This window comes from Fusarium phalaenopsidis (assembly GCF_050370095.1).
Source record: "Fusarium phalaenopsidis strain FUZ10S chromosome Unknown contig_32302, whole genome shotgun sequence".
Taxonomy (NCBI): Eukaryota; Fungi; Ascomycota; class Sordariomycetes; order Hypocreales; family Nectriaceae; genus Fusarium; species Fusarium phalaenopsidis.
Window position 1 is genome coordinate 3,837,450 of NW_028145405.1, and position 18,716 is coordinate 3,856,165.

At 55.6% G+C, this 18,716-nt stretch overlaps 5 protein-coding genes across 5 annotated transcripts; 2 read left to right on the top strand and 3 right to left on the bottom strand.

The window, feature by feature from the left end:
• Positions 1-4,245: 4,245 nt before the first annotated feature.
• Positions 4,246-5,666, top strand: LRP88_08550 (phosphatase PAP2 family protein; the record flags this gene model as incomplete). The annotated part of the gene is made up of 2 exons (XM_083245053.1): positions 4,246-4,658; positions 4,712-5,666. 2 exons carry the CDS (start codon positions 4,246-4,248, stop codon positions 5,664-5,666), a joined length of 1,368 nt encoding a protein of 455 aa, XP_083099547.1.
• A 1,724-nt stretch (positions 5,667-7,390) lies between these two features.
• LRP88_08551 (kinase-like domain-containing protein) lies at positions 7,391-8,767 on the bottom strand (the record flags this gene model as incomplete). The annotated part of the gene is made up of 2 exons (XM_083245054.1): positions 7,391-8,482; positions 8,594-8,767. 2 exons carry the CDS (start codon positions 8,765-8,767, stop codon positions 7,391-7,393), a joined length of 1,266 nt encoding a protein of 421 aa, XP_083099548.1.
• Positions 8,768-11,615: 2,848 nt separating this feature from the next.
• Positions 11,616-14,099, top strand: LRP88_08552 (uncharacterized protein; the record flags this gene model as incomplete). Its single annotated transcript, XM_083245055.1, has 2 exons — positions 11,616-12,921; positions 12,973-14,099. The coding sequence occupies 2 exons, from the start codon at positions 11,616-11,618 to the stop codon at positions 14,097-14,099; spliced, it is 2,433 nt and encodes an 810-aa protein (XP_083099549.1).
• A 694-nt stretch (positions 14,100-14,793) lies between these two features.
• LRP88_08553 (ferric reductase family protein) lies at positions 14,794-16,538 on the bottom strand (the record flags this gene model as incomplete). Its single annotated transcript, XM_083245056.1, has 2 exons — positions 14,794-16,103; positions 16,163-16,538. The coding sequence occupies 2 exons, from the start codon at positions 16,536-16,538 to the stop codon at positions 14,794-14,796; spliced, it is 1,686 nt and encodes a 561-aa protein (XP_083099550.1).
• A 961-nt stretch (positions 16,539-17,499) lies between these two features.
• LRP88_08554 (eukaryotic integral membrane protein-domain-containing protein) lies at positions 17,500-18,643 on the bottom strand (the record flags this gene model as incomplete). Its single annotated transcript, XM_083245057.1, has 2 exons — positions 17,500-18,208; positions 18,267-18,643. 2 exons carry the CDS (start codon positions 18,641-18,643, stop codon positions 17,500-17,502), a joined length of 1,086 nt encoding a protein of 361 aa, XP_083099551.1.
• Positions 18,644-18,716: the final 73 nt, after the last annotated feature.

Sequence of the window (18,716 nt, forward strand, 5' to 3'; positions counted from 1 at the left end):
CTCTCCTTCCAGGGAGCTGGACAAGTTTCGCATCCATGTCGCGGGAGCCTGGGTGCTGGCCCTCCTCTTAATCTCAGCAACCCCTGGTCTTCCGCTGCTGGCCTTGCAGCTAGCTGTCCGTCCCCCGAATCCCGATGTTAGAGGCGCTCCACCCTCGGATCCCTCGCACTAGATGGAATCCGCGCTTCGCATATGGGAGAGCCTGTCCGCAGCCCATGGCTGGGATACCGAGCGGCCGTCTCAAGAGCCTCCATCCAGCAAGCGGCGCACCCCAAAACCCCGTGGGAGTCGGGCTCGGAGTGTGCAAAGCACCGGCTGCAAGCCCTACTGTAGGTAGGGCGGACGGAAGCGACGTCACCGTCCGATGAGGATGGGGCTTAAAGGTACTAAAGAGGAGCTAGGTCAGCTAGCCTGCCGCTCTCAATGGCAGAGGCTCAACGGTCGCTTCTGCTGCTGATGCGAGTGCTGCTGACTGACTCTGCAGAATCAATTCCTCCGCTGCATCCGGACGAGCCGGGGCGATTATCAATGTAGCAATGGCGAGCCCTTGAGCGACGACGAGACCGAGACCGAGCGAGGCTTCGACCCATGGGTGACCGAGGTTTCGTGGGGTTGCTTGCTTGCTACATATCCTGGTTCGTCCGTGTCTCCTGAGTGACGGATTGGCGAGGGTGGCTACTCGCGTGGGAGAGTGAAGGGGACGGCGAAAGGGACGAGGGTCTGGATGATGCCAAAAAGCCCGAACCATCAAACCGTTACGCGCATCATCCATCAAGCGACCTCGCTCTGGTCGTATGTGATAAATGTTCATGATTTGCTTTGCAGGGAGAGGAGGCACAGGGCTGAGTCGAGACTCGAGTCCATCACTGCTCCAACCGGTTAGGGGTAGGGAACATGGGCACATGATTGATTGGTTTGGCACGATTTGATGCCGTTTCAGCAGACAAGTGGTGATATTGGCCAACACGGTCGATGGGCTGGAAGTTAATGGATGGGTTGCTTGGGGTGAGAGGTGAGCACACCCGTGGCAGATTGGTTGCAGCTGACTGTGCTACTGTGCTGTTCTGCTGGGAAGAGGCTGGTGATGTTTGATGGTCGAACGCCAACGCCATGCAGGGTGCGCCGCTGCCGACCAGACATGCAGCTAGGATCAGCGATCATCAAGTACCTCTCCCGTCTGCCTCCGCGGACGAGGTACATTGGAGGGCATCATGGAGCCGAGCTTCAGGGCTGTGGTGGTGTTGAGCGACCAGACGTGTGGGTGTGGAGGTCAAAGTGTGAGAGAGCTTGAAAGCCACGGCAGCCACGGAAAGCATTCCACATGTTTGGCCCGAGAAAGACGGAGAGACAAGGTACTTCGACCACAAGTACCGCTGACCTCGCCATTCGCTTGCTCGCTCTGTAAATGCGACTTGGTGCGAAAAAAAGATGCAGTGGCCCCAGCTCCTCGCGCCGAGAAGCTGATCCTTGTCTCTGCCTCCAATGGCACCGTTGTCCATCTCGGCCTGCGCCTGTGAAACTTTGCCAGTGGAGCTCCCATGCTTGCTTGTTCCCTAGCTCTTCGTCTGGGCCTGGGCGGCATCATCGTCTGCATCATCCACCCGGCGGAATGCACCGTAGCTCGGCCGCCAAAGGTCGAAGAAGACCCTTCATCAGAAACTCTCCGACCGAGGGGTCCTGTTCAGCCCGACGCAAGCGGAGAGGCCGTGCATTGAACAAAGGGCGAATGATCCAAAGCATGAGATACCAGATGCACAAGTGGAAGCATTGCAGCGTAGAAGCCCTGTCTCGATGGTCACGGGGCCTTGGATCTGATCAACTCTGCAGAAAAGAGAATTGTCATGACCTCAGCGGGTTTGCCAATGGATGTCGATGGGCATCTCCGCCCAGCTCCGCGTATTGCCCGTATGCCGTATTAGCCCTGCTGGGCAGGGCATTGACTGACTGCCAGCACATGTCGCTTGCCGAGATGCCTGCCCAATGCTCATCAGTCAGGATATGCTGTACCCGCAGTCCTCTTGTGATGTTAGATTGAGCCGGGGTGATCGTCATTTTCTTGCAACCCCATCTCATTCTCCAGACCCTGCCTGCTGAGCTCCAGGGCTCGCCTGGCTCCCGTGTGAAGCTGATTGGCGACTTGGTCAGTCAAATCTACGCAGTGCGCGGTTCCAGGTCGCTGTGCCACAGTCATGACGATTCACAATGACCCGACCGCCAAGGCCCCAGAGGCTGTGCAGCCAGCTAAGACAGTAAACTGTCGACCGTTTCTGATGGTGACGTTTATACTGAAATCAGCCACAGTCATGGGGTAATGGAGGAGGCTCATCGAGGACGCCCGAGAAACAATGAGAGGAGCGAAAGGAGTGGGTCGGAGAGACACGGCTGCTTCATCGATGAAAGCGAAAGAAAGGCAATCGCTCGACCCATCGTGCCGGGGGTTATCTCGTCTCGTCTTGTCGTCACAGCTGTCCTTTCATCGACTGTCACAGTACGCGCAGCCGGCTGTGTAGTGCAGTTACTGAGCCAAGAGCCAGTGTCTCCAGGGCTCCCTAACGGACCCCATGGAATGGGCTGTACTGTAGCAAAACGGTTGAGCTGGCTGTGCTGTGCGAGTGTCCACGTCGGCGAATCCCCCTCCAATCTCACACTCTCAGCATCGAATCGGCGCTCTCGGGGTCGTGGGTCTTGGCAGGCTCCGACGTGCTGTTCATGGATGTCTGCATGCAGTCGCTGAGAGTGAGCATCATCTACCATGATTCAAACAGGGGTGACATGCCCCCAGGCCTTGCTCGTTTGCGTCGCCGAGGTACCCGTCGTTAACGGCTCTTCAGGTTGCCCGGCAGCCCGCCAAGGATGGATGATGTGCGAGATCGTGGGAAAAGGGTGGGCTGCCTCCCGTCCTCATCCACTCCACATGACGGTGGCCGTGCTTGCCGAACCAGACCAGACAGGAGCCACGCCGCTTTCTCATCTGAGCCTTCCGTAATCAATCAATCAATGATTGTTCCAGATGGCCATATCCAATTTCCAGCTTTTGCGGCTGGGGGAAAAACGTGTGTACGTATCGCACACTGCCTCGCCTGGGCGCACGCGATGTCGTCGCAATCCAGTCAGCGTTAGTTAGCAAGGGAACCCTCACTCACGCGACATGAGCCGCCAATGGATCTTGGCGCACACTGCCAGGAAATTACGGTAATACGCCGTCGTTCGGGCTGCCGTAAACCCCGTTCCTCCGCGGTGCCCGGCCGTGTGCTGTCCGCTCTGCTCTGCTCTGCTGTGTCAGCAGCTTCTGGTCTGGTCGGCTCGCGCACACGCGACTTGGTCGAGGCGCGTCGCCTGATTGGCTCCCGGGGCAACCAGAGAGCGTCAGAGAAGGCTCACGACGGCGCAAAACAGGCTTAGGCGCCGGCCCCAGTGCAATTTCCAGTCCACCCTGGTCCCCCATCGACAGGGGCCCCGCTGGGGCTTGTTGGCTTGACGGTACCCGGGGCCCTTGTAACTTTGACTCTGATCCCGCAGCATCCGGCGTCCGCTGCCTGCACGAGTGCCCGAGTGCAAAGAGGAAGAAAAAATCTTGCTGCTGTTGCGGGCCCCTTTGTTGCGAAGCTAATTCCAGTAGCGCCCACTGGACAAGGCCCTGTCGTTTCGTCCCTTCAGTGGGTGCGCGTGTAAGAGGTCAACTGTAGACTTTGGTCGGCACAGCGCTGCGAGCGCTGCAAAGCACCCGGCCGCAGTCCCTGCTGCACCACGCTTCCTGCAACTCGTCATCATTTCTCGATCCCTCTCTCCTCCACTCCTCCACTTGCTCATATTACACCCGTCTCCTCTCCTTCTGTTCCCTTTTCCTCCCTCCCTTTGCTCTCTCGATCCTCGGCTTGGTTTCGTCTTACCTTCGTACCTTGTTAAGCATCCCTCCTCCTCCTTCTCTCTTCACGGCTTCAGGTACTTTGCCTCACATCTTCCTGTGTGGCGTCCTGTCGCGTGCTATCTCCCTCTCTCCCTTCGCCAGCGCTTCGACAACCATCGCTGCAGACGACCACCCCGACGATTCCGACGGTCGTTGAATGAGTGTTTGTGTGGATTGGTCAACTTGGATATGAGGTAGTTTTTGGGTATTCATATTGGGACACCGACTACGAGTTACGAGATTCTTCCTCGACCAAACCCCCTGCGCTTCAACAATCACTGTCGCCTATCCGGCCTCGTCGTTACCCCCTCGACCAGCATCACCACCCGACGGTCACAATGAACGACTTTCCCACCCTCTCTGGCAAGCCGAAGCTGCAGCTTCTTTGGCCTGACCATATTAATTTGCCCTTCATGAACACGGCGGTCCCTCAAAGATACCGCATCGGCCGTCGCCGCACCAAGTCAAAATCCGGACCTGGCAACGAGGAGATCACTGGTCTCAAGACCTCATTCAATGCCTGGGATGGTGTCCGCGATTTCCAGAAGCACAAGTGGGCAACTTCAGACCTTCAATATGTCTTCCTCGTGCTCCTCGCACTTTTCTGCCTCTGGATCGCTCCTCCAGCCCCTGGCGTCAAGCTCTTGGCCGTGGTCGGAAGTGTCTGGCTTGTACTCATGCCTGCCACTCGCCAGTTCTTCCTCCCGTCGTCAATGATCTGGATTTGGCTTCTGTATTTCTTTTGTAGCCGGTAAGTTTACGCTCCGCAGCTTCTCGGCCTTCTCGCATGCTCATTTCTCCCAGCTTTATCCCCTATGAGGTTCGACCTCACATCTGGGTCCGAGTGCTGCCCGCCCTCGAGAACGTCCTCTATGGCGCCAACCTTTCCAGCATTCTCTCCGCCCACCAACACCCGGTTCTCGATATCCTCGCCTGGGTTCCCTATGGCTTGTGCCATTTCGGTGCTCCTGCCGTCTGCGCCCTGATTCTCTGGATCTTTGGCGCTCCTGGCACCACCCCTGTTTTCGCGCGCACTTTCGGCTGGATGAGCATTCTTGGTGTCACTATCCAGCTCGTCTTCCCCTGCACGCCTCCTTGGTATGAGAACGAGCATGGCCTTGAGCCTGCTGCGTACGGCATGCCTGGATCTCCCGCCGGACTTGCTCGCATTGACGCAATTTTCGGCATTGATCTGTACACAACCAACTTCAGCTCTGCGCCCGTGCCCTTTGGCGCTTTCCCCTCGCTTCATGCTGCCAATGCAGTTCTCGAAGCCCTCTTCATGACTCACTGCTTCCCCCAGTTCCGCACCTACTTCATCCTCTACGCTGGCTGGGTCTGGTGGGCCACTATGTACCTCAGCCACCACTACGCGATCGACCTGGTCTGCGGTGGTCTCATTGCTGCCTCCTTCTTCTACGTGGCAAAGGCGCGATGGTTGCCCCGACACCAGGAGGACAAGATTACCCGCTGGGAGTACGAGTACGTCGAGTACGGCGACCGCAACACGATTACGGACGAGGAATACGGCGAGTACTTCGGCCTTGGCCTGCTGGGACGCCCACGGGCCGACTCTAGCGATGGTTGGACTGTAGCGAGTGCCTCTAGCTACAGCTCCAGCAGCGGAACCTTGAGCCCAACCTTGTCAGAGGAGGCCCTCCCCCACATGCTCATGGATCTGGACGAAAACGGACATTCCTGGGAGGGCCAAAATCGACCCCGCGATGTGGAACTGAGCGAGGTGGTTGTTGGGCGGTAATCGATTCGATTCAGCAACACGGTCTTAATATCTTCTGGACGACTTGATCCCACAACCCTTCCACCGTTGATGGGAGTTTACGAACATAATGCCCGAAACCCCAACTTTAATTTTCGACCCTACATATTTTTTCGACAAAATCTTTGGCATTCTACAGCACAGCGACTCGGCGCAACGCGGTGTTTGTTTTACTACGGCAGATGCTGGATTCTGGCGCAGGGCCGTCAGGGCCAGACGGATACTGTAATAATGGGGTTCCAGGGAGCAACTTTGCCCCAAACTTAATGCGTTATACCCTGTCAAGGGACGAACCTGGATCTGAATAGAGTAATGTATACAATGCAGAGGAGGTTAATTCGTGCGTGGGCATGGGAACGACATGCCATGCATCGAGACGCTCGCTAGAGAGAGAGCCTGGAGCCAGACCAAGGGGGACAAGGTACACACGCCGCCCTCTTGATGGGGATGGGAAAAGGAGGGACTCATTTTTGGCTCGCTGATGGCTGAGCCTCGGACGGTTCTGGAGAATGAAAACCTGTCGGCGCAAGGAGGCGGACGTCTTTTCGGGGAGTGAACAGGAAACGGAATACCAAAGATACCACTCGCTAGACATTAGGAGTTAGAAGGGAATTGACAGACCATTTACTGTCACCCGTTTGTTTGTCTGTGTGCTTGCTTGTTATGCTTTGTTGACAACATTCTTTTCGGTGTTGCTAATGGTAACCTTGAACTCAATCTTAGCTACGTTGGAATCATGATGCTGATCATGCCGCGTCTGGTGTACTTGGCAACGGTCAATTCAGTAGCGAGATACTTTATTTCATACGACTGACGTTCAAATCACTATTAGCCTTGTAGCACCGAGCCAGTCCAACGATGACAAGATGCTGGTTGTTGGAACCTTGGCTCCCATCATTGGCTCCCTATCACACACCTATCAATCAACCAATGGCCTCTGGAAGTCTGCAACAACAGATGTAGAGTTCATGTTTAATTTTCCCGTATCATCCAATGTCGATGGCCCCATAAAACCTGACAAGTTTGGCACTCGGACTGCTTGAGTGTCATCATATCTGCAACCATCTCGGCCTCATACGTGAAGATGAATCAGCGGCACTGGAACTCTCGCTTCTCTCCCAACGCACGCGAGTCCCCAACAAGTGAGTTACAAGGGCACAAAGTCTGCAAAGTGTCAAGTTTTCCCCAGTGTTTTTGATTTCGACTTTGGCTGCGTGATTCCCTGGTATCTACTCCAAAAGCGTCTCATGGCTGCTGACAGGACAAGAAAGGAGCAAAGAAGACATGTAAGAAAAGGGAACAGAAAAAGAAAAAGTATAACAAGAAAACTTGAGAATTTAAAGAAAAAAAAGAGAAATGAAACCGTGCTGATTCATCATCATCCTTTCTTCTCCTCAAATGGCGAGCCTGCGCTCCGTTTCAAGACTCCCACTCTTCAAGTCCAGTGACTTTAAGAACAATATCGCTGACATGCTCCTCGTCTTCCCGTGCATCAACAAGTCGTCACTTTGCTCATCAAATCGCCAATATGAACCTGCATTATCTGGTCTTGACTTTGAACCCCCCTTTCAAACCAGTAGGGCCTCTTCCCAACGAAAACTTTCATCCCTCCTTCGGCGAAAAGACACAAATCATGTCAATTTCCGTCGACTGTGAATCCTCCCTCGTAATGTATCAATGGCATGGACATCTACCGCATGTCGGTTCTACCTCTTCATGGCAGGTCCGCTCCAGAGGCCCTTGGACGTCTCGATGATGCGGTTCCCGTTATTGCCCGGTTGCAATGCGGATGGGACATTGGAGGCTCCCGTGTTGCCCATGACCACGTCAGTCTCAGTCTGTGTTCCATAGCCACTGTCCTTGGGCTGGTTGTTGTTGTTGTTGTTGTTGTTGTTGGTCATGGATATGGCGCTGTCATCTTTTCGAACACCGGGTTGTTGCTGCGGCTGTGGCTGCCGTGCAGCACCGCGGTTGGGCTCCTTGGATCGAGCGCCGTCCATCAGACCATTCTGTGCCTCACGGAGCTTGTTAATGGCGCGGACAGTGTCGATGGCTGCGTGCAAGGTCCGGCGGGCGTTGAAGTTCTTCTTGATGTTGGGCAGCAGGTTCTGGCTCTCGCCCTCGGCATTGATAAAGCCTGCGACGAAAGGATGTTGAAGGGCCTCGTGGGCTGTGATGCGCTTGGTAGCGTCAATGGTCAGGCAGCGCCGGATAAAGTCCTTGGCGTGACTTGAGACGCCGCGCCAGTACTCAATCGGGGTGAAGCTGTAGTCGGCGTTGAGGATGGCCTGCATCTCTTCAAAGTCGGAGTCGCGGTCAAAGGGGGTATAACCGCAGAGAAGGAAGTAGGTAATGACACCCAGCGCCCAAAGATCGACGGGTTTGCCGTGACCCGTCTTCTTGAAGATTTCGGGAGCCATATATCCTGGAGTACCGCAAGTTGTAGTGAGAACGTGGAACTGCTCCTCGTCCATGATTCGCGAAAGACCAAAGTCGGCAATGAGAAGGTCAGCATTGTCCTCTGGGGTGCGGAAGAGCAGGTTCTCGGGCTTGAGATCGCGATGGACAATTCCGTGGTCGTGAAGGTAAGCGACAGCGGAGAGTGTAGCGCGGACGAGGTCGGCGGCATCGGATTCGAAGTACGAGCCCTTTCGGCAGATTCGGTCGAAAAGCTCGCCTCCTAGAGCAAGATCGGTGACGAGGTAGAGGTTGTTCATGGTCTCGAAGTAGTCAACGAGAGTGAGGATGTTCTGGTGGCCCATGGAGACCTTCTTGAGGACGGCAATCTCATTGCGAACCTATATTGCACATTTCGTGTAAGCTACTAGGGATTTCAAGAAAGGACTATTCGACCTCGATGGGCAACGAGAAGAACCCAACGAAGAGGAGGATACTAAGGCAATGCGCACCATGTGTTCGCGACCAGCCATCAAGCGCTTGTTAATGACCTTGGCGGCATAGTAGCGGCCTGTGTCGATATGGACGCACTCTTTGACGACAGAGTAGGAGCCTGCTCCTAGCGTCTTGCCAACCTTGTATCTACAAGGCTGGACTTGAGGTTGTGGACGAGCGGCGGGGTCCATGCTGAGGTTTGTAATGTGAGGCCCCGTCTATGAGTGAGGTATGTAGGGAGAGGTGGAATATCGCAATGCCCCGCAGAGGGTGAACTGAAGAGCGCAAGGCGTGAATATCGTGCGGTGTTGTCGCGAGGGGAGGCGGCGGCGATGGACACTCTTTCCAGAGGAGTGCGTTGCTGAGGGAGGAGAGATGATGAGAAAGAGAGCCGGCCGGCTGAAGAGGGAAGAGTGTCAGCAGCTGAAGACAGATGCTGTCTGGCGGTGGTGGTGGTGGTGGGGAGAGGGAGCGCGGTCGGGCAGTGATCGAGTGGGTGGAATGGATGGATCTAAAGGTGGGGTTGCCTTATTAGCGGAGGAGGGATAGTCAGGCGAGGGAGGCCCAGCTGAAGGGGACTGGAAAAAGGCTGACGGGGGCCGGTCTAGATGCAAGTCTGGCTTCGGGGAGTTCCATCTGTTTGGTCGAGCCAATGTAGGACGGTCTGGACAGCAGATTGGCGTGGTCGTAATCACAGGAATAAAGACGGGGCGAGAGCCTGTCTTGTGGCTACAAAACGGCAACGTTGCCGAACATGGTGCGGCAATCATGGGGGTTTCACCTTTGGACGCATCATATGGTTTCTGGTCCCTTTCAGTTAAAGATCCGATGTACGTATTGGCACCTGATCAAGGCGCTCGCTTCGTCGTCTCGTTTTGTCTCGTCTCATCTCATCCGCTCTATCGGAAGGTATGTGACGCTGTAGATCATATAGGCCCGTTACCAGCATGGTCGACGATTGATAACGGCCGTTAACCGCCCGTGTGGAATGTGCAATGCTTGAATTCATATAGATGCTCCTCTTTTAACCCATCACCTATGCGTATTGTACATGCCGTCTTTACAGTGGCGTGTGTTTTCTTGCCATCAATTGTCTCGTTTCACCTCATTAAGATTGCCATGACCGCCATGACCGCTTGACGACAAGAGCACGACCAACAGCCTGTTCGTCGTTCCCCTTCAATAGGTACAAGGCCCAGCTGCGAAACGCGGAATCTTTCGATTTCTCTTCTTCGTCTTGGTAACTCTCGACTTGCTTCATGGGCTGTGTTTCATGTTCACCAAGCTATTCAGTCAAGTTGGTGGCCCTCTGCGGTCCTTCTTCTTTTGGGAGAGTTGTTTCTTCATTTTCAACCTTTGGGTGTCCCAGTTCTTCCGACTTCGCCTTGTTAACAGACGGCTCATGACGCACAAGTAATAGAGAGGTTACCTACGAATCTTCGTGTTTCTGCACCTTTGCCTCGCTCGTCTCGTTGGGAACAACTTGGTCGTAAATGCAGAAAATCTCCTTCAACAATTTTCTCGAGTTTTCTTTAGCATTTGCATCTCTTGACCGGGAGTCCTGAGTGTGAAAGGTAAGGGAATCGCTCTTTGCCGTGTAGTATTTCGACTCGCGAATGCTACGATGCAACAACTTGGGAAGTGTCGAGAGCAACTCTCTAACTGGATACGCTGTTGTGGCCTTCGTTTCGGTCCTTGTGTCTGTGAGCACGACGGTATTCGGCGAGGACTTTTATGGAGGTGTTGCGCACTTATTGACATGCTGTCCGCCTGGCCCACTAGACCGAGCGTAGGTGGTGTTACCCTTTGGGAGTCGCGATAATTCACTTTCTGAATGGAACCAAGCTCGGGCTTCAGCCAGCGCATCTTGGTCGAGATCAGCGTCAAAAGCCTGGTATCTCTTGAATCTGGGGGCAAAAGGAGGGCTTAGCAGGTGCTGGGGCTGTATCTTCAGCCTGAGAACTGCTGTCAACTGTCGCTGGAGCATCATTCACGCGCGTAGCTTAAAACTCTGGCAGAAAGAACCCGAAGAGATTTGCCCAAGTCCAGTTCCTTCTCTGGCCCAGCTGCAGCCTTTTGACTAAGTACATACAACGGTTGGCGAAAGGTTGCTGCTTGCTTTTTGGCTGGCCAAGGTTCTGCTGGGGCCCCCATCCCGTACAAACTGCCGTGTCGGGGGCACTTGACCGCCTTGCCATAAATAGCCTAGCGTTTCCCGCCTGTCGGGGTTGGAACTTGCGCCCGATCAGCCTCATTCGACCCCGAAACCCCAGCCTTCTTACTTCTTCCCAGTTTCATCTTCACCTATCGCCAGACTCTGACTGACCTGACGCCAACATCAACGCTTCGCCCGAGGACCAATCTCTGCGGCCACGACAACTCCTTTGTCGCGCCGAGTCCAGGCTAACCACCTTTCTTTGACTTGATGAGGAACCTCTAGCCCTTATCGCTTTGCTCTCACGTGCCGCATCCTGAGGTGTTCCACACTCGCGAACTCGTTCGTCCGGTGCGACACACCCAACTCCGACGTCGCAAGTCGCTACCTGCTCGCTTCCTTGTCGAGCAGTCGGTGTCGTCGCCTGCTTCTTTTCCATCGCGCTCTTGCGACAGTGCCGATCCTCTTTCCGCTCGTTTCTACGCCCGTTTGGCCCGCAACTACTACCTACCTATTCCAGCTCCTGGCACCCCCCGTTCTGACCGCGGCCCAATCTCTCCATCGCGCTTCCACTTGTCATTCTGCGCCAGGCCGTCGCGTGGCGGCCACTTCCACTAACGAGACGAGCCCATTTCCACCGTCTCCAACTGCACCATCGCCCGTGCCCGCCTTGTTTGTGCGATTGCGGCGCTTGAGAGGCTCTCTTCATCAATCTGCGCTCTACTACTCATCACTCATACACCCCCAAGCCCAACTTAATGCCAGAACCCGAGGCGGAAATCCAGGCCACTGCCAATCTCTCCCCTGTCTCTCCGTCGCCCGTTCACTCTGCCACGTCCTTGGCAGTTCCCGCGCTGCAGGAGACGGTCGATACCATCGACGCCATGGTTGCCGCCGCCGCTGCTGCTGCTGATGCCGCCAACGGCACGGCCAGCAGCGCCCCTAACCTCGAGCCTATCTCGGGGGCCGGTGATGACGATATCGTAGATGACGACAGCCTCAACGACCCCTATGGCGAGGACGACACCGAGGCGGCACCCCAGCCTGAGCCTCATCCACAGCAGGAGCTCCCAGACAGCAATGACGACTACGCAAAGACCTTTGATTCCCCGATTGGGCCGGAGGAGGGTGAGGACGGGGACATTCAGCCAGAAGATGTATCATCGATGCCCCGAGAATCCAACCAAGTTTCTCTTTCATCCGATCACTTGACAAGTCGCCCATCAGAAGTCTCACATGCCGTTCCTGAATCATCATCAGCCCAGCCAGGCGAGCCCGTGGCAACGGCCATTTCCAACGCTTCGTCCGAAGCCCATCTCGGCGGTGCTACGACGCCGGCCACATCGCAACCCTCCAACCAGCCGGCATCGTCTCCAGCTACAGCCAAGGCGGACTCCAACGCCACCGGTTCTCCCAGTGCCTCAACTGATATTCAACGGCTTGTCGCCGACCTCACTGCTCCTGCTGAGCCCAGTGCCAGCGCAGATCCATCTACTCTGTCCGCCAAAGGTGAACCGTCCGCTGAACCGGGACCTTCGTCGTCAGCCTTCCCATCATCCGCCTCTCTTCCTCCGAGGCCCCCCCAGTCGCAAGCCGCGCCCCAGTCGTATGCCTCGCAGCACCACCCAGGGGGCATCAATGCCAGTATCCCCTCTAGTGTGGCAGCACCGCCGACCCCCGGTCAACCGTCCACGTACGTGGCTGCTGGGGCGCCGGCCACGGCTCCTGATGCACTGGGCAATTTTGCAACTCCTCCTGGCTCTGGTCTCCACGCGCCCGTTGCCATCACTTCCATGAATGCCCCTCCATACCCGCCTCAGTCCGCCCCCTATACTGCTGATCGAGCTCAAGATGCCGAATACCAACGTCAGTGGGATCAGTTCTTGGCTGATGAGCGACAGTACATGTCGGAGGCCAAGTGGGACCGCTTTCCTGAAGGCTCTCGCATCTTTATTGGTACACGATCCGCGTCTGGCGCGTCCAAAAACGGCGCTCACATATTCTCTACAGGCAACCTCTCGAGCGACAAGGTATCGAAGCGTGACGTCTTTGATCTGTTTCATCGGTTCGGAAGGCTTGCCCAGATTTCTCTCAAATCTGCCTATGGGTTTGTGCAGTATCACTCGGTAGAGGAAGGACGGAGAGCGATGGAGAACCTCCAGGGAATCGAGATCAAGGGGCGCAGGATCCGTAAGTTGACATCCCTTTGTGATTGGGTGAAGGTGTTCTAACAGATTCAAGATCTCGAAGTATCTCGTGTCCAGGACAAGACCAAAAAGGAGAGAGCCCGAAGCCCGGAGAGGAACCGGGGGCGTGATAGCGGACGCCGAAACGAACGACATGGTCACCAGAACCGGGATGATTACCGGCCAGGCCGCGGTCAGTCACCACGTCGTAATGATTACCAGAGAGACGAGTCCTATGGCCGCGATAGGGGCTTCCATGATGGTGGTAGGGGACGTGGGCGGTCACACTCACCAGGCTACAGCCGCAACGACAAGGACAACTACCGGAGAAGAAGTCCAAGCCCCTACGGGCGACCTCGGCACGAAGGCGAACTCGATCTTCCTAGGCGGTACGGCGCCGATGTGCCAGACGTTCAAATCATTCTCCAGCCAGACGTCAACCGCGACTTTGTCAACTGGGTGGAACAAGCCTTCAAGGCCAAGGGTCTGAGATCCGAGGTCATGTACCTACATCCCAGAATCCCCAAGGATGTCGTTGTTCAGCGACAGGCAGCCGAGGGTGTACATGCAGTGGTGGACCTTGATCTCAGAGCGCAGAACCTCGGAAGGATTCCGGTCCAGGCTTTCGACCGCTCAGCAGGCTCAAGTAACGTTCGGTTTGACCAGTATGTTGACCTGGAGCCTTCTACCGCAGCCGAGGTGATTATACGGGCCAAGGCATCAGGAGGCCAGCCAAGCTACGGCCAGTCATTCGGCGGAAATGGCGGATATAGCAATCCGTACGGTGGACAACCACCTCACCAACCGCCCACATCCGGGTTCCCAGCTGGTCCACCTCAGAGTCAGTATGGCCAACAGCCTTCTGCAGGTGGTCCCGACATTGCCAGCCTCGTGGGACAGCTTAACCCTGCCGCACTCCAGCAGCTGTTGTCACAGATCCAGCCAGGCGGTCAAAATCCCGTTCACCCTCCAGCAGGAGTCTCTGCCCCCGCCGCGCCGCAGGTTGATATACAGGCAATCTTGGGTAGCTTGGGTGGCAATGCCGCTGCCCAGCAACCTCCTCCGAATTCTTACGGGGCACCTTATGGAGCGCAGCCCCCGTCGAACGGAGCACCCCCGAACGGTGATGCGGCAGTCCAAGTACAGAACATCATGGCACAGCTCGCTCGCTACCGACAGTGAAGCTGTAGCACACAAGATGAGGTGGGGACGAGACGGCCTTTAAGGACGTCGGTTAATGCCGTTTACGACACCAGATATACGATTCGATTCCCTTAGAGATGGCAGTTTCCTTGTTCTTTCAATTCCCCTTTCTTTCAGTTTATGCATAAACCTTGCCAAATTAGCGGCAGTCCCTGTAAAAGGGGATACAAGATTAGATCTAGTCGACAGTGACTATACGGGTGCGGAGCTTCTTGGTAGCCAAGAGGAGATGGATAGGGGCGTTGGTGGTTGAGAATTATGACTAAAGAGGCGAAAACTCGCCGATACAGGGAGAACAAGGGAGCATAGCAATATGACTTGATGACATTCCAGTTATGATGTGACTGTCGCGGCTCAACAGATGTTAACCTCATTGGCATACAGGTCCGTTTTCGCTTACACTATATCGAGCTACGCCCACGCTCTTTCAAGACTAAAGATGTATGTCAGCCACAATAGATATCTGTATACTATCTCGGCTCATAGGGAAGAGGAGGCTATGGGTACTTTGGGTCAAGGACCAACATTGCCGTGGCATAACTACCACGAGACTCGCATATATCCATCCTTGCACATCTATCTTGGTGGAAATCTAGACTATGTAGACATATGAAAACTGAAACAACCCAACGCCAGGCCAATCCAATCCAATCCAATCCAATCCGATATCCTCTCACCAACCAAAGCTCTCATTGTGCCACCACACCTCCCGCCCCTTCATAACCCAAGGCGTGACACTTCTCCGCAACTCGCTCGCCATCGAAGGGGGGCCGCAAACCAAGACGGCGACCTTTTCTCCTTGCCCCTGCCGGAACGTGTCGTCAACAATCTTTTGCAGATCAGGCCTCTTGGGGCTCCGAGCCGGTCGAGCGCCCCCTTGTTGCAGGCTGTTCATCTCGACTCCACTGTCGGTGACGCCCATGTCGCCTGTGAGGAAGAGCTGCACCTGGTCATCGTCGAGGAGGGACTTGCCCGTGGGGCTTGACGATGCCCATGTTGCGTCGCCGGGACTTCGGATGGCCCAGATGAGCTGAACGTGAGCTGATGCGTTCTCGACCAGAATAGCGTGGTATAGGGGCACTGCAAATGTTGCTCCTACACCACCGGCGACGAGCAAGACGCGGTTGATTCCTGAATCGATGAGATCACGGAATGTCTTTCCTATGACGCCGTACGGGCCTTCGATGTTGAGCTCAACCTTACCCGAAGCGCTCCCAGTTGACGAGAAGTGGCTGAGGCGGCCCGTCATCGGTCCAGTCCGCGTGCGTGCAACCAGTGTCAACTCGTGTGTCTCCTCATCTGTTGATGCCACCGTGAAGGGGTTGTAGAGAAACTCAAAGAGCAAATGGGGGGCGGAAAATTGGCCGATGCCGGGGCGAGAGCCTGATGGCATGTTGAGGTAGACGTGGGATCCTGGACGGGCCCGGTACTTGGCAATCTTGCTACTGGGCATAGTTGCCGAGACCTTGATGAGGTTTGTCCCAGGGATGGCTTCGATAACGGCTGGCGTGGTGATGGTGGTTATCTTGCGCGCGGCCAAATCGATGACGAAGCTACCGACGGCCAGGACAACGTAGAACCGGGCAGAGTGCGCGTGGTAGTAGATCAGAGGCGGAATAGAAAACGCGGCCATGAGGTGAGTGACGAAGAAGACGCGATACGAATACTCGCGCACACGAGCCATGGCCGTGCCTGTAAGAGCGTTGAACGCCGCGAAGCCGACAACGCCAGCAAAGACAACCGGGGCGAAGAAGCGCTTGACCCAGATCCCCGACTCGAAGAAGAAGATGTTGTAAAAGATGGCGTGGAGGATGAGCAGGAAGTAGATGATCCGACCTAGCACGCGGTGGTACCGGTTGAGGTGCTCGTGAGATGAGCGCAAGATAAAGGCAAAGGGGTTGAGGGCCTTGAGAGCCAAGAGATACTGGATGGGCATCTGCGAAGTCGCAATGATGCCGAAGCGCTTCGTTAGGTGAAGATAGTCTATAAATAGTCAGAAACATCTCATCAATGGGGGCAGCCGGCGAGTTCCAATGTCTTACCCTTGCCCGTTCCCCGAACACAGAGGATCAACATCCACAGCGTCCAAACAGCACCGAGAACCCACTCATCCCGCTGTCCCCAACGCGATCCCAAAAAGTACACATCCTCGCCCAGCCACCACTGGGCGGCAGACCACTTCCCAATCACCCTGGTGATCCATCTCTGCTGGCTTGCCTTTACCCCTGGCGAGCCGGGCACCTCGCTGTACTGGCCGCGTCGGGCACGGCGCACGCGGGCGATGAGCTGCACCAAGATGGAGACGAGACAAGGTGCAAAGGCCGAGAGGAAGGCGACGTAGGCGTAGTATTCGAGGGCGATGCGGCGCTGATGCTTCTCCTCCTCCGTGAGGGTGACGAACTCGTAAGGCCAACCCATGGTGATGAGAGGAGCGATGTAGTCCACCCCTCTAGACGCAAGACCAGCAGCACTCTCGGACACACAGCCGGTGCAATTGAGCCAGTTCCCATTCGTACAGAGGCCTCGTAAAACACGGGAGATGGGGAAAAGTTGACAGCTCTCCCTGGGAGTCGTCATCGCCAAGGGAGGACACAGCATGCAAATTGCGTCTGTCTGATTGGTCAGCATGACCCCTTGCCTCTGGGAAAGCCACGCTTTTCTGGGGTTATCTAGATCCGAACAATCATGATCTTTCCGGTTTACCTACCCTGCATCTGGGGTCGAGTATTCAAGTAATGTTCAACTTTGAGTAATAGCGGCTGTTGATTTCTCGGTTTATCGAAGCGCAGGACGAGTTTTATTGAGTAGAGATGAGTATTCCCTACGTCTTCTTGTTTTACCCCTGGAGTATTCATCACGGGTGATAACCACTGGTCCAACTGACCACTTGATCACGAACATGTCCACACTTCACATCTGATAAGTTTCACATCTGATAAGACATGACCATCCAAAGAGCAACCCAGTGACACCAACAACGTAAACTGGCGTCAATTTGACGCAGCCGTCTCACATTACCCATCCCAATTTTCCCGCATGGTCACATCCAAGGCACTCTAAACCTCGCCCATGTACCTGCTGAAAATTGATGTCTAGCCTAAATACTGGAAACCTCTCTCTTCGAGGCAAAAACACCCCAATCAGGGCCACAGACTCAAAAGGAAATACCTCCCAGAAACCGTGTTAACACCAGTGCTCCACTAACTATGCCCACCAACCCGTCCATACACTCTTTCTCTATTAAAACATCGCTAGCGAGTACACGCTGCTGCTGCTGTTGTCCGTTTCCCATATCGACATTCGTTGACCAGGCTCAAGAAAGAATCGTACATCGTACACGACACACATCACACAGGGCTGCTGCATGCTAGCCAAACCCTTAGCTCTTGGAGTCGTCGTGGTCAGGCTCGAACTTGGTCTCGCCTAGCATCGGGCCAGGAGACGAAGTCATGGCCGTCTGAGTTGCAGGCTGAGGCTGGCTCTGCACCGTTGGACCCGAGGGCCGGTTGGGAGCCTGGGAAGGCGGCCGCGCCGCCGCCTGGTTGGCCGTGGCGGCGTGAAGTCTCTGATCCAGAGCTCGGAGGGCAATGGCCCTCCTCCTCTCAGCCTCGGCGCGGGCACCTCCAGGGGCGTTACGGTGAATCCGCTGGTCGTTTCGGGAGGCATCGCCCTGGGAGAAGGGCGTGCACACTCGCATGGCTACCAGCACCAGGAAGATCTGGTCAGCGACCGCGGCCACAAAAGGCTTCACGGGACCGGGGAAGAACTCGGCAAATGCAAACGTCTCGCTCGCATCACCGCGCTGGGAGGCAGGCTGAGACGACTCGAGGTCGGGGAAGACGGTCTTGTAGAATCGCAGGTAGGTCCAGCTGGTAAGGAAACCAAAGATGGCGAGCCACAGGGCGGCCCTCGTAAGAATAGGAGTAAGAGACAGAAGAAAGACGATGCCGATGTAGACCAGCGGGAATCGGGGCACTCGGAGGGATAGGATGCCGCGGAAGAGAGTCACCGTATGAGCCGGCACGAGCTGGCTAAAGGCGACGAGGAAGGAGATCTGAACAGGGATCGTTCCGGCAATGACGGTTAGACTGGAATATCTCGTTAGCCAAATCTCGCATCGGGTTACCAGCATTGGAGCACACATACGTCCAGCTCTCGTTGCGCGTCAGGGTAAAGAAGAGAACCATGACGCAGAGTGTCAGGAAGTTGGGGATCAAGGACACGAGGGCTAGGAACTTGGCCAGCTCGGCCGAAGACCAGGCTCTCTCCAGATAGCGTCCTCCATGATACAGCGTGACGCCGGCGATACCGAGTGTGAAAACGTTACTCTCAACAAACGTCGATGTAATAAAGGTCCACGGGTAGATGATGGACAGCTGCGGCACCAGCGTCAGGTAGGGGATGACGATGTCGGCGTGGGCGGTCCATTGTCGGTATCGGATCGCGGCGCTGAGGAGGGACTGGCCGAGCAGCGCGATGAGGAGGATGCGCGTTACCGGCGGGATATTTATTCGGGGCGGCATCGCGGTCGAGATACCTGGGTGCGAAGTCTAAGACGGTTCTGGTAGGGAGGTGGTATTGAAGTTGGATGATGTC